At 34.8% G+C, this 15,788-nt stretch overlaps 1 protein-coding gene across 3 annotated transcripts in view; it reads right to left on the reverse strand.

Annotated features, from left to right (window-relative positions):
- THADA (THADA armadillo repeat containing) overlaps window positions 1-15,788 on the reverse strand; it is a 325,009-nt gene that overhangs the window by 218,686 nt on the left and 90,535 nt on the right. For all 3 annotated transcript variants that reach the window (XM_076000708.1, XM_076000709.1, XM_020288594.2), the window contains one exon: window positions 10,407-10,498. In XM_076000708.1, coding sequence (XP_075856823.1) covers window positions 10,407-10,498 — 92 coding nt within the window. The remainder of the gene's footprint in view (window positions 1-10,406; window positions 10,499-15,788) is intronic.

Raw genomic sequence — 15,788 nt, forward strand, 5'->3', positions numbered from 1 at the left:
CATGTTCCACTTTTACAGAGGCAGTATGTACAGAACAAAGCATTTAGAGTTTAGAGGAGAGAAAAGAAAGAAAATTAGCAGATAGAGAAAGAGAGATTGTTCAGGACAATTGGCCTAAGTTGAGTTCAGAGGCCAAAATAGTGACATCAAAATACTTTGGTTCATAAATAAAAATCATTAAGTTCCAAGATAATTTGACTTCACACCATGTGGCCTTACAAGAAGAAAAATCAATGTTGTAATATATAGGTCAAATTCCAAAGTGAATTAGAGCTTATAATAAAAAAAGCAATGTTATCATTCTGTTAGATTGTTAGAGATTTGCTTTGAAACAAGGAGACATTTCATATTGCAGAAAAGCATTTTTTCTGGGTTAGAAATTAACTACATTCTATTCAGAATCTCTATTTTAACATTCTACAAAACTTTGTTCATGTGTGAAGACATATACTTTGTTCCTGGCTGAAATTTTTATAATGCAAACTGCTTATAGAAATGAATCATACAGGCCGGGCGCGGTGGCTCACGCCTGTAATCCTAGCTCTCTGGGAGGCCGAGGCGGGCGGATTGCTCGAGGTCCGGAGTTTGAAACCAGCCTGAGCAAGAGTGACCCCGTCTCTACCATAAATAGAAAGAAACTAATTGGCCAACTAATATATATAGAAAAAAGTAGCCGGGCATGGTGGCGCATGCCTGTAGTCCCAGCTACTCGGGAGGCTGAGGCAGTAGGATCGCTGAGCCCCGGAGATTGAGGTTGCTGTGAGCCAGGCTGACGCCACGGCACTCACTCTAGCCTGGGCAACAAAGCGAGACTCTGTCTCAAAAAAAAAAAAGAAATGAATCATACAGAATCATATATCTACACAATTTTACTACTTCATATCTTTTTAAAATTTTATGAAGGAAATATAGAAATAAAGGAAAATATATTTTCCTGTTAGGCTAAAATTCCACATATATTATCTTCCTATTTAAGTCATTGTTCTTAATGAAAACATTTTTACAGCTTTTGAGATAGCCTAGAAGACTGTGGCAGCAAATACCATTAGTTGCCTAATCAACATTCATTCCTCTATCCTATCCTTCCTTTTAACAAAATTTTATTTTTGGTTGGGTATTCACCCTTCTCTCAGTAGTCATATGCTTCAGGGAGGGCTGGCACCAACCCCAAACCGCACTGGAGAATCTGATTAGTCTAAGCTAGCTATGATGGATCTATTTCCCTCACCAGGGATAAGTTGGGACACGCTAAGATGTTAACTCTGGCTAACAAGTTGTGAAGAAAAGTCTATAAAGTGTGGAGGTGGGGACACATTCAGGAAGAGGAGTTTTGCTCTTAAAAAGAAACAGAGATGCACAAAGCCACTGGATTTTGTGCCTAGACATTGTAGTGTCTGGATGTGATGGCTAGAACTGCAACCATCTTGTGACCACGAAGGAAGCTTGCCTGGGGCCCATGCTATCACATCAAGGATGGCACAGTAGAAACCTAGGGGGAAAAACCTGTGTCTTTGATGATGTTATCAACCTGAAATGAATCAATTCCCCTTAATATTTCCTGGTCAGATAGGGGATAAGTTTTCCTTGTTTAAATTTTGATTTGGGTTTTCTGTTACTTGCAGCCAGCAGCATTCTAATTGCTGTAAGTCTGAATTATTTCAAGACTATGTTTAAATATTTAAAAGAGAGAGCCATTATTGGGGGAGGGGGATAAGGGATGACTGTATGCTGTTTATGAGCAAGACATACAGACCAAAGGTAAAGCACTCAGCCCTGCAAAGAGATCCTAAAGCCTTATCTATTATATTTCAAAGCTTATTATTACTCTTCCCCTCTTGGTATCTGCCCTCCAACATCCCTCCCCCTACAATATAGATATATCTATATCTATATAGATATATAGATACATAGACATATATGTGTACATCACAGTCTGACAGGTTAGGTGCTCAGCTTGCTGATCAGTTCATCAACCGTGTTGTAGGCACTATTTCCACATACTTATGATCAAGTCTTTGGGAAAATGGAAACTATCTTCTTCTGATAAAATTGTAAAAGATTCTAATATAAAATACAAAGTTCATTTTTCCAAAGAGAAACTTTAATTATTGTATGATTTTTAAAGGTCTAAAATTATGAAAGTTTTATGGATTCTTATATATTGACTACCTACTTCTGTAGGACACTTTTAAATTTTTAGCTGACAATTTGAGATAATTTATAGTGTATTTAGCTGCTACTATAATTAAGCCTTTCTGTTGCTATCACGGTGCATCTGAAATGACTATCTTTCTTTCTCATAGATGGTGCTGCTCCCAATAATCAGAAATATTCCTCTCACCTGCCTCAATGAGTATCCCCACAGCAGTATCCCCCAAACTATGTCTGATGGAATAAAAGATGGTAATAGATGATCTTTGAGAAAGAGAAAAAGAAAGAGAAAGAGAAAAAGAGTTTGAGAGAGAGGGGGAGGGGGGGAGAGAAAGACAGACAGACAGACAGACACAGAGATCTATGGTCAAATAATTTCAGGAAATATGCATACTGTATGCTATCTCACTCTTGAAGATTCCCCAAAATGCATTCTAACATATTAAATGTTTTGAGAAGCCCTATCATAAAGGAAGTTTTATTTACTCCATTGTTCCTATTTAATGAAAAACAGAAAAATTAATTTTCACTATCTTTGACTCTCTTGGGGACTAACATTTCTTAAAACATAGGATATATATTAACCATTAACATTGTCACTACTCAATTTAGAAGTGACAAAAACAATAAATAATGAAATAATCACACCACGCTGGAACCATGCTTTAACAATCCACAGAGAGAGCCAATTATTCATGAGCGACTTTCTTTCAGGGCCTTGTACCATATTCTCCATTCCCAGCAGCCAGTGACACAGAATGCAATCACTTCTCAAATGATTCCTAAAACAATAATTTTATCATGAAATATGCTTGTACAAAAGTGTCACGTAAAATCCAAACTAATCTCTTTGACATGACTGTTATACTCACTGATAGACCCTCAGAATGTAGTACAGTTCCTACAGAGAAGGTGCTCAATGGATCCTTGCTCTAGGAATCAATGAATGAACATTTCCATCTTGCCCTCTCTGTTCTAGTATGATTTATCATCTAATTTTCTCAGACATGTATAATGTGTATTCCAACGTGTATATCTTTGTTTAAGCTATTAACCCAATATGCAACACCCTCTTCTCTACCTATTCAAATCCTGCCCATCATTTCAAGGTCACATTAAACCCAGACTATTACATGAGCCTGACCTCAACCTCCTCCAGCCTCTTATCCCCTGAAAGTCAGTATCAGAGAGAGTTTGAAACTCGTATTTCCTAAACTAGTTCACATGTTGGTCTTATCTCCTAACAATAAACTCCTTGAAATCCAAGACCATGTCATAAACTACTTTTGTACATATGAGAATGCCAAGGTACATAATAAATACTGAATGAAAAAATTTTATTGATTATATTTTATTAAAAGGAAGTTCAGTGTATAATAACAACAGTTAGAAATTCCTAGAATTTCTAAACTACACATTACTAAAATGAATACTAACAAGGACTAAGTTCTGAATAAAGAAAAAATATTATCCAGGTTCTAAAGAAACTGTACCCTCTGGCTTTAACCTCTTTGACTCCATTTCCTCATTTGGAAAATAGCTCTGTGGTATTTCTCTACAGGTACTGAATGAGCAACAAATACTGCTTGTAAACCCCCTGATAAATGAAGACTTTATCTCATAGTCCTGGAAGCAATCCTGACGTCTTAAATTATGTAATCCTCGTATTACATTATATTAGTCTGGCTCATATAAAATGTAAGCTACAAAAATACCAAAGCTAAGAAAAAATATTTACTCATGCTTTTACTAAGATGCAGAAAGAGGATGCATGCATTGCCAAAATTCCATAGAACATGCTCAAACTAAAGCAACAATGCCTTAGTTATTAAAGAAGGCAATGGCCTGAAGCAGTACTTAGGAATAAAGATTACTTGGGCCATGCAAGAGTCAATATTTAAGAACACAATGACTAACTCCTACTTTAAATTCATGAACATATTTCTTTTTAAGAACTTCTTTTCTGTTACAATTTTTATTTGTGGTTTTCCTACCTATAATCTATAAACCTAAGAATGAACAAAAACTTGAAACATGAAACTTTCCATAGGCCAAAGTGTCAGTATAGACTTAGTTCTGACTTTAAGAACTTCTCAACAAGGGTTACACAGGACTTATACTTTACCTTTTGGTCTTCGAAAATACTCATTTTATCTACTGTGCCTAAAGAACCAGACTGAAGGTTCATTCTACAAACAACTGTGAAAAATGCATGAATGATCCTCCAGACCATATCAAAACACTGGGGCTCTTTAACTTCAAATCATCCATATTTAAAATCCTACAATAATTGAAGTATCTCTTTGAGAGAACAAACTTCATATTTTACATTAGAATCATCCAAATCCAAATTAGTATTATTGTTGCTAATAGAAACTTCATTTCTAAATAATTAGCTAGTTTTAAAAAATGCTCTAGTTGAGCTTACTGTAAGCTAAAAATAACCATTAAATTATTTTACCAGTGCTAGTTTTGTGACCTTGAGCAAATCGCTTAACTTTTCTACACCTTAATTTTCACGCATGCAAAATGAGATAGGACTAGATGACTGCTGAGGCCCTCTAAAAGATAAAAACAAATAATAATAATGGTTATTAGTATCATTTTAATTAAAGATTTGAATGAAAAATATAAGCTTAGACACTGAAAAACATTAGGTTAAGTCTAGAAGAAATCATATCATGGGAAAGAATTATCATAAACCCGCAAATCCTCTCCCAATAGCACCAAACTATCATCAAATACATGAGCTTTACAGAGATAATAGTTAAAAAAAAAAAAAAAGTAAACTTCTTACTAGCAGCAGTGATACACTTATTATGGTAATTTCATTCATTCCCTTCTTGCCAACCAGAAAACTAAGATTTCTACCTTCCTGGTTTTACAGCATGACATTAGAAACCTGCTCCTCTCTCTGCCTGCACAAAAACAGTAGTGAGGGGCTTATCGAACAAAAGAATATTCATGGGCCTAAAGTGTACAAAATCCAAACTGTCTTCCACCATCCACAGAGTCTCAAAGTCACCTCAAAACAAAATTCTCCTCTAGCCCCCTCAAACTTTTCTTGCTAAAATCAACCTGCCATGAGGGGGATGTGAGATTAGTGGTCCATGTTCAGACTTTGGGTGACGTGGCTTATTTCCCACAGAGTTTAAAAACATAAAATCTAAAGCCAGACTCCAAGAAGGTGACTCACTGCTTGAGACAGGCTCTGTGTGTTGGTGTGTAAATTAGCATGTACTCTGTAGATGGAACTCGACTGGTGTTCTAGTTCTGCCTTTTTCTGACTGTATACCACAAGCAAATAACTAAATCTCACTAGATTTAGTGTAGCCGGATGACACTACCTACCTCCCAGAGCCGCAATTCAGGTTAAATTAGACATGTACAAAGGGTCCAGCATATGCCAAGCAGGCAAATGAGCACTAAAGAAATGCTACTTCCCTTCACAATTTCCCCCTTACTTCTACACAAGTGTTAACAGAGACTTCAACACCACAGATAACTGACTCATTCCTCATCATACGGGGAGTTCCCCTAGGGCAGAGTATTTCTGATTCATCTTTGGATTCCAGGAACCAGCAGAGGGCCTGGCCCAGAGTAAAAACATAATAAATGCTGGTTAAATGGAGAAAATGAAAATTCTTTGGGTTTGAGGATGTTAATATTATCCTGGCCATAGTCAAAGAAAATTCTGATTTTCAATTTGGCTGAATAGGTACTTGCTATGAGCTACTATGTAGTTCAAAGCAAATAAGATATTTTGAATTCTAATAATTACATTCTCTAAAACATAAAAACCCAATTGCCCTGCAGCTCTCAATTTTAGTTTTGAGAACCCAATTCTTTCCTAAACAATGGAGTGGGTAACCACAGAAACTTGTGGAATCTCTTTTCCTAGAAAACATGAAAAACAGGAGAGAAGCCAGTCTGTCTGGAAATTACTTCAAAATCTGTCTATAAGCAGGATGCTGGACTGGATTAGATGCCCGTTAGAGGATCGTTCTAGATCTTCACCGAATGTTAAGAAAATTAACTAAAACAATTCTCTGTCATTTATACCCAGGAAAATAAAATAAATATAATTTAACATCTCCTAATATAGTTATTAAAAATAATTTTACTCAGACTTAGTGATGCTTTAACATTTTCTTGTTAATTGTATTAAACCATCCTAAATTATTAATTTGAATATGAGCTCTCTTTAATAAGACACAAGAGACTGTGCTTAACAACACAGTAAATAAGATTACTATTTTTTAGATTCTCTTTTTCAAGCTACCTGTTTCCATGTACCCCCAATCTACTCATCCCCACAGGAAATACTACTTTCTCCCAAATACTCCACTTAATTCTCCCATTGATAAAGTTCTAATGCATTCATTACTCATAACACATTGTGCATGTGATTATTATATGGTATCTCTATTTTTACTGATTTACAAATAACAATTTTTGTCTCCCTAGCTGAACTGTAAGATCTTTGAATAAGGTCCAAATTTCATACTCCTCTTGTACTCCTCTACCATGTCAATACTGAGTTCATGATAAGTGCTTTCAAGTTCTTATTGGTTCACTGATTGATTTAAAATGAAGGGAGAGTACAAAAGCTATATAACAGTGCACACTGAGGACCTATATGAAGTTTTGACAAGGCAGACACTCCAACAAGTCAAAAATAAAGCTTTGCAGATTGCTATGTATTGACACGTGTCATTTAGCTGGGACTAGCACAGTTGAGGTCAACAGACATAGGTGCTAAAGGGAAAGACCTACAGTTAAAGACCATATGGGTTTAGCTGCTGCGCTATAAGAAATGAGGAGCTACCAAGGTGAGCCCACTCACATGCAGATGGAGACATTTTTAGAAAGTGTAACACATTCCCCAGGTCAGAGAGGTCTGTTGGTTCTGATTTTACACAGGATCAATTACTCATCTGTCAGGTCAAGTGAGTCAGGCAACAATAAATAGAAAGGAAAGGAGTATTAGAAAATTAAAATGTTTTATTTAAAAACACACAAGTATTTAAAAACACACAAGTAAACACACATTATTTAAAAACACACAAGTAAAACTTGTGTTTTCTCTTTCTTCATAATCCAAAAAATGAATCTGAAATGAGACTGATGGGCTCAAAATTCAATCATTACAGTGCACTCTACTCATAAACAGGGAGATAGATCCTCTGCTCCTTTCTTTATATATGAAACAGGAACTTCTCGTCCCTACTATGTGGCAGGCACTCAGAACACAGCATTTTATCAAACTCACAATTCCAGTAACGTTATGTGAAGCCTTAGCTTAGTATTTTACAGAGGGAAAAGATCCCAGGAAGAGTCCAAACCTCTTATTTTACAGAGAGGTGAACTACTTTGTCTCAGTTGGTTATCATGGCTATATGGCAATAAAGGCAGGAGTAGAAACCAGATTCCCTGTCTCTCCTCTAGCAACAAAATTTACTTATTTGTTAGGCAATTATTTCTACACACCTCCTACATGCCAGACACTATGGTAGGTACCAGATACACAAAAATGGATAAGATAGTGACCCTTTCCTCAAAAAGCACAGTCTTAAGAGCAAGACAGCTGGATGAGTACAATCACAGAAGTGGTAACAGAGAGAGAAAACAAACTCTCTCTCTAATCACCTAGGACTTCCAATAATTTCAAAAAACTGAACCTCTAACAGTTTGCTTTGTCGTAACAATATCCCTATGAGTACAGAGCATAGATCTTATTATTCTTGTTATATAGATGGAGAAATTGAAGTACAAAGCGGATAAGGGAGTCTATTAAGGTCATCTCCAGTGGCAGCAAAATGCCTAGAAACCAAGTTTGTTTACTCCAAGATAGACATTTTTTTCCCTACTAGATGGAAAAAGCAGATGTTCTTTTTATGTCCAGTCCCTTCTGACCAAAAGCACACATTTCCAGGATTGTGGGTAAGACAATCTGTGGTTCTGAAAGTAAATTTAACTGACTTGTGAGGTGTCATCAGCTGAGGTTAGTTATTTGATGTTTAAGAAACCAACCAACAAGACATCATTATTACTAGCATTCTTAAAGTGCCCTTTATATACACAGAATATATGGAAAAGGTCCTGCCCTTGGGTAGTTAATATTATAGGGCACAGGCATAAACATTTCAGCAAAAAGTGACATAATTAAACAAACTACAACTTCAAGAACCATCACAAATAACTGCAAATTTAAGACACTAAAGGTTTTGCAGAGAAAATCTAATAGGAGCTGCCAAGAAATATACGTTTCAAGGGTTAAACAGAGAACAGAAGCCTTGCATACATAATGGTATATATCAATCTTCAGATTATTGAAGTAAAGGCCCTTACCAAATAGTTTATCACATTTAAAAATAATTATTAACTTCATTCCTTCATTTCACTTTTCAACTTTACTCAAAACAATTATACAAATATTCCATTTCTTTCTAGGAAACTTATATTAATATATTTCATAACCTTTCTTACATGCAAAAGGAATAAATTTATAAGGAAGTTTTCTCCATCACCATGACTTTGGCAAAAGATTAAAACTGTGTTGTACCACTGCCCTATTCTTCCACTCTCCTTCAGATGTAATCCAAATTAAATAAATCTGATCACTTTCTCCTACATAAAGTAACTCACAAGTTATATATATATATATATATATATCTCCAAGAATTACCTCATAAAAACTAAAAAAAGCCATTTCTTCATTTTCAAGTTCAGTTTTATACATTAATTTCACTTGTTTGATGACTTAATATATTATTTTATTTATATCAGTATTTATCATGGCCTTATAACATGACCCAATTGTTTTAAACCCTAGCACATTGTAGAATTATTAACAAAACAGATAAAGCTAAGGAGAAAAAAATACTGGTGATTTCAAATTACTGACAGGAAGAATTTAAGAGCAAGATAAAAAATAAAAATTGTAATCATCCTTCAAAAGGAGTAATGTTTTCTTTATTTTAAAAATATTACTCAGTTATAAGATGTGCAACGTTTGGGGGATGGACACGCCTGAAGCTCTTACTCGAGGGGGGAGGGGGATATGGGCAATATACGTAACTTTAACACTTGTACCCCCACAATATGCTAAAATTAAAAAAATATATTACTCAGTTAAAAAAAAAAAAGGCTCTCTGGTATTCCCTGAACCTATTCAGGGTATTCCTACTTATAGCCATAGCCATTACCTTCCTTTTAAATATCTGGTGAATTTTTATAGAGTGATAAGTAGTAATTTAAATGATAATTCAGAACTACCACAGTATGTTTCATTAAACTTATCACCAGTACATCATAAAATGATTTCATGATATTTTTTAATTACTAAGATTTAGTTTCATCAAAAGAAAATACATTTTAATTAACAACAGCTTAAAACTTAAATATGAAGCATAATAATTTTTTTAGACAGGAGATGAATAGGGCCTGAATTTATCTCTGAATCCTCAAAAGCCACTGAGCCAAACTGGATCCTAAATGAAGTTAAGGAAGTAATTAAACATGCAGCAACAGTGACATCTAGTGTTAAAAACTGCAAGCCAATTAGACTACCATTAAATCATCTTCAGCACTAAAAAATAATTCAAAGCTTCCCTGTAAAAACAAATAAAACTTGTGAATTATATCTAAAAATTACCCATAATCAAAATGGTTCTATAAGTTTCCTTACAGACATTAAAAGAACCTTGTTAAGAGGAAAATATCTTAGAAAGTAAACATAAAACTAAAGACCAAAAAGTAAAAAGCATTATTTATTCCTTGTGATCAACATCTGTAACTGCTCTGGTTTAATTGCATTAAACCAGAGTTTAATGCAAAGTTAATCTAGGACACATTTTAATGAGTATATCATAAATATTTAAATTTCCACCCATAACACTAAATATATTGCACAAGCTAGAACCTGATGACACATCATGAAAAAGTAACTTAGGACATTTCAGGATTACTTGAAGATGCAAAGGAAAAAAACTTTCACTATTGCACTGAAAAACAAGCTCTACATTTCAGCCCTTGCTACCTTGCTAATTATTGTTGCTTTGAAAGGTCCACTTATTAAACAATTGGTATTTTTGCCCAAGGGCTTAGAATTTGGCAGCATAGGTTAATTCATTATAGTATTTTTATAGTTTTATGCTCTAGATGAATCTATGAAAGTAAGCACAATTTCAAAAATTATTTTTGGCCAGGACAATATTGTGTAAAAAGCAAAGTTAGCATTAGATGGAGCTTACCTATTTGTTTTGGAAAGTTCATCCTTTCCCTTTTTTACTCCAAAAATTCTTGTGATTAAGGTACTAAAGAGAAGTGTGGATGAATTTCTCACCTAATGTGAAAATAAACATACAATAAGGGTTAAGAAATATTCATGGCATGAAACCAACATTTACAACGTTCAAACTAGATACTCAAAATCATTACCCAACTGGCTAGTGTAAGGCTAAAGAAAATATAGTTTGTGTTAATAAAAAAAGACAACTTTCAAAAAAACTTGATAAGTGACTCAAAGACTTCCTCTTAAATTAAGCTCTACAATCTAACCAGAGGAACACAACACAGCTTTTTCCTATATTTCTAATATTACCATCAACTATTCTCATTATGTCTTTATACTTGTATCATCAAATAACACTTTTTAAAAAAAAATTAATTTTTCCATATCCTTCCTGACAATGAATATCCCAGTAAAGATATCAGTTCTTTCCATTTATTATAATCATTTTTACCTATGAGAAAATACTTATAAAACCTAAGTTCAAAGAATCCATGTAATTAATACGGCCAAGAAAATAGTTAATATCCCCAAAATGTTGTTTATCAACCTCACAATGTCAGTAACCAAAGCAAGTAATTTTAACCCTTAAATTATCTGAGATAACTGATTAATAAATATAATAGAGGTAAGAATTATCATTAACAAACATCAATCATTTCTCCAAGGAGATCAATGTGTCAGTATGCTTTGGAATATCATAAAAATGTCTTGAATGTCATGGCATTATTGGGCCTTTTCAATTACACGGGCCTATTCAATTTCAAATCAGAGTAGAGACGTGTAAGTATGTACTGACTTCCCCTACAGCATCATGGAGAATATCCAGAAATGGAAGACACACACTTACTGCCATCACTGAGTTTATACTCTAATTAGGTAGGTGCCATACCATATGGTCTGTTAAATAATATAAGAAGACAGGTTATTAAAAATAACAATGTATGACTTAGAAAACAGCTTCCTGAAAGCAATGCAATAAGGGTCACAAACTCAAATGCCCACAAAGACCAGTGAGCGACAGAGGCAGCAGTGGACTGTGTTTAATGCAATAACTATTCAGCATCAGCTGAGTTGCAGCCATGAAGAAATATAAACCCATTGTTGCCAGATCTTTTCCTTTTTCAATACAAGCCAGAAACTCTGATTTTTATGTGAAATCTCACTATTTTGAAATGTCAGCAACAAATTAAAGAAAAAAAAAAACACCACTACAAAGACCAAATCAAACTGTGATGGCCGCTAGTTTGCAGTTTCTCCTCTAGAGGTCTAGAACTGACTCAGTTCATCCAGGGAGACCCTAAAAGTGAACTTTACAGATATACTAGCACAATTCATACCAGAATTGCAATGAAATCCTAAAACTGGGTGGATCTACTTATGCTCATTCAATACTCAACAAATATTAATGGAGTCCCTAATGCGTGTCCTTCCTAATATCCCCAAACGATAAATCAATCCATCTTGTTACTTTATCATTGTCACCTCTTCGCTAGCTCGGGTCTTGATTATCTCTTACTTAATTGAAATAGTTTCCAAACACTCTTCTAAGATGACCTAGTAAAAGACATCTGGGACCTTGCCGCCTCTCAGAAATCTCACACATCACCACCACCACCACCACCATCACCCCCCCAACAAAAAAAGAAAACCAGAAACACAAACTCCATCTTGCCCTAACCCACACTGTCTGACAAAGACTGCTAGATGTAGTAAAGTTAAAATAGAATTGCCTGGAGATTTTGAGAAATGCACACCTTAAAGAAAACTGTAGAAGACTGTTTTACAAAGTGAAAGGGTGTCCCCTAGAAACAAAACTCCTTCTGCTGGAGGCAGAAGACACATATTCTTTTATTAATAGTAATATTAATATGGATCATTGGGGTCCAGCACTATCAGTCTGATCCATCCTGATATGGTCTAAATGTTTGTGCCCCCCTAAAATTCAGACATTGATATCCTAACCCTCAAGGTGATAGTATTAGAAGCAAGGGCCTTTGGGACATGATCAGTTCAGGAGACCAGAGCCCTCATGAATGGGATTAGTGCCCATATAAGAGATCTGAGAGACCCCTCACCCAGTCTACCATATGAGGACACAGCAAGAAGGCACCCTCTAGGAATCAGAAAGTGGGCGCTCACCAGATACTGAATCTGCCAGCACCTTAATATTGTACTTCCCACCCTTCAGAACTATGAGAAATAAATTTCTGTTGCTTATAAGTCACTCAGCTTGTGGCATTTTGTTATAGCAGCTCAAATGGACGAAGACAGTGGTTCCCAACCCCTGGGCCAACAGATCGGTAACAGTCTGTGGCCCGCTAGGAACTGGGCCCACGCAGCAGGAGGTGAGCTGTGGGAGAGCTAGTGAAGCTTCATCTATATTTACAGCCACTCCCCATTGTTTTGCATCACCAGATAAGCTCCACCTCCTGTCACATCAGTGGTGGTATTTGACTCTCATAGGAGCTCGAATCCTATAGTAAACTGTGCATGGGAAGGATCTAGGTTGCACATTTGTTATGAACAATCTAATGCCTGATGATCGGAGGTGGAGCTGAGGCGGAGATGCTAGTGCTGAGTGGCTGATAATGATAGCAGAGAGGTTTGACTGCACAGTAAATGTAATGCACTTGAACCATCCTTCCCCCGCACAAACCCCCCGCCCCAGTTCGTGGAAAAATTGTCTTCCATGAACCACCATCCCTGGTGCCAAAAAGGTTGGAAACCACTGAACTAAAACATCCATCATAAAGTGCCCTCATTAACAGCCAATCATGATGATTCACAGTAGGTGTAACACAATACACATACACAGTAGGTGTAACAAAATCAATTATTGTATCAGGCCTTCTACATTAATTTCTTACATTCTCAGAAAAACTATTTTGTAAAAAAAGCTTTTGCTTATCAGCTATTTGATTTGATTACCTTGTTAGTAAAGAATTATTTCCATATATTTATAGTTTTCAGAATGAGTTCATGCCATTGCAATCTCCAAATGTGATCAAATGATGATTTTACTAGTTTAAAATAATTTACTTTTCCTTTTATTGAGGTATAATTCTCATACCATAAAATTTACCATTTTAAGGTATATTACTCAGTGGTATTTACTATATTCACAAAATGGGAAACTAACACCACCAACTAAATTTCACAATATTTTCATTACTCCAAGATGAAACCCTGTAGTCGATAGTTGTCATTCCCCATCATCCCACACCAGGAAAGCACTAATCTACTTTCTATAAACTTACCTATTCTGGACATTTCATATACATGGAATCATATAATATATGGTCTAAATATGCCTGGCTGCTTTCACTTAGCACAATGTTCTCAAAGTTCACCCACGCTGTAGCATGTATCAGTATGTCCTTACTTTGTATGCCTGAATAATAACCCATTGTATACATATACTACTTTTAAAAAATCTATTCATCACTATGATAGACATTTGAATTGTTTCTATTTTTGGCTATTATGAATAATGATGCTAAGAACATTCATATAGAAGTTTTTGTGTGAACATGGTATTGCTAGGTTATATAGTAACTCTATGTTTAACCTTTAGAAAAACTGCCAAAGTGGTGTTATCATTTTATATTTTACCAGAGTTCCAAATTTCACCAATTCTCCAATTTCTCCACATCTTACCCCAATATTTATTATTGTCCATCTTTTTTATTTTAGTGGGCATGAAATGGTGTCTTATTGTTCCATTTCCCTAATGACCAATGGTGTTAAATATCTTTTTGTATGCTTATTAGCTATTTGTATATCTTTTTTGGAGAAATGTATTCAAATTATTTGTTCACTTGGGTTGTTTTTCTTATTATTGAAGTTGTAAGAGTTCTTTATATATTCTGGATACTAGATTCTTATCAGATATATGATTTGCAAATATTTTCTCCCATTCTGTGGGCTGTCTTTATACTTTCTTGACGGTGTCCTTTGAAATACAGACATTTTTAATTTTGATCAAGTCTAATTTATCTATTTTTTTCTTTTGTTGCTTATAATTTAGGTGTCATATCTAAGAAACTACTACCTAATCCAAGGTACAAAAATATACACTTATGTTTTCTACTAAAGTCTTTATAGTTTTAGCTCTTACATTTAGGTATTTAATATATTTAAGTTATCTGAATATAGTATGAGACAGGGATCGAATTTATTCTTTTGCATCCAGTTGTCCCAGTACCACCTACTGAAGGCTATTCTTTCTCCATTGTCTTGGCACCCTAGTTTATGAAAAATGTGGGGATTTATGTCTGTACATCCAATCCTCTTCCATTGATTTATATGCCTATCCTTATGTTAGTACCACAATCTCTGTTTACTTTTGCTTTGTAGGAAGTTTTGACACCTTTGAGTCCTCCAACTTTGTTCTTTTTTTCAAAACCATTTTGGCTATTGGGGTCCCTTATACTTCCATACATATTTTAGGATCAATTTTTTTTAAATTCCAGAAGGGATTTTAACAGAGATTGCGTTGAATCCATAGATCAATTTGGGGACTATTGCCATCTTAACAATATTAAATCTTCTAGTGATGAACACAATATTTTTCGATTTCTTTAGGCCTTTAAATTCTTTGAACAATGTTGTGTAATTTTCAGCATATGAGTCTTATACTTCTTTTGTTAAAGTTATTCTTAAGTATTTTTTATGTTCTTATAAAATTTTTTTCTTAATTTCTTTTTTGAAATGAATTATTTGAAATGATTGTTCATCCTAGTGTACAATTGATCTCATGTCCTGCAACCTGCTGAGCTTGTCTATTAACTTCAACTTTTTGTGTGTGGATTCCTTAGGATTTTCTATATATAAGATCATGTCACTGGAAATTAGAGATAGTTTTGCATCTTCCTTTCCAATCTAGATGACTTTTATTTCTTATTCTTGCATAGCTGCTCTAGCTAGAATCTCTAGGACAATGTTGACTACAAGCGGCAAGAATGGATATCCTTATCCTGTTTCAGATCTTAGGAGGAAAGCTTTCAGTCTTTTACCATCAAGTGTGTTGTTAGCTATGGGTTTTCCATTGATACCTTTCATCAGGTTAAGAAAGTTCCCTTCCATTCCTAGTTTATTGAGTGCTTTTACATGAAATGACATTGGAGTTTGTCAAATGCTTTTTCTGTATCTGCTTAAACAATCATGTGGTTTTGTCCTTTATTCATATGGTATGTTACATTACAGTAGCCCCCATTATCCATAGTTTAGCTTTCTACTGTTTCAGCTACCCATGGTACAGTACAATAAGTTATTCTGAGAGAGAGACTACAATCATATAACTTTATTACAGTATATTCTTATAATTGTTCTATTTTATTGT

This window comes from Microcebus murinus, chromosome 3 (assembly GCF_040939455.1).
Source record: "Microcebus murinus isolate Inina chromosome 3, M.murinus_Inina_mat1.0, whole genome shotgun sequence".
NCBI classification, from domain to species: domain Eukaryota; kingdom Metazoa; phylum Chordata; class Mammalia; order Primates; family Cheirogaleidae; genus Microcebus; species Microcebus murinus.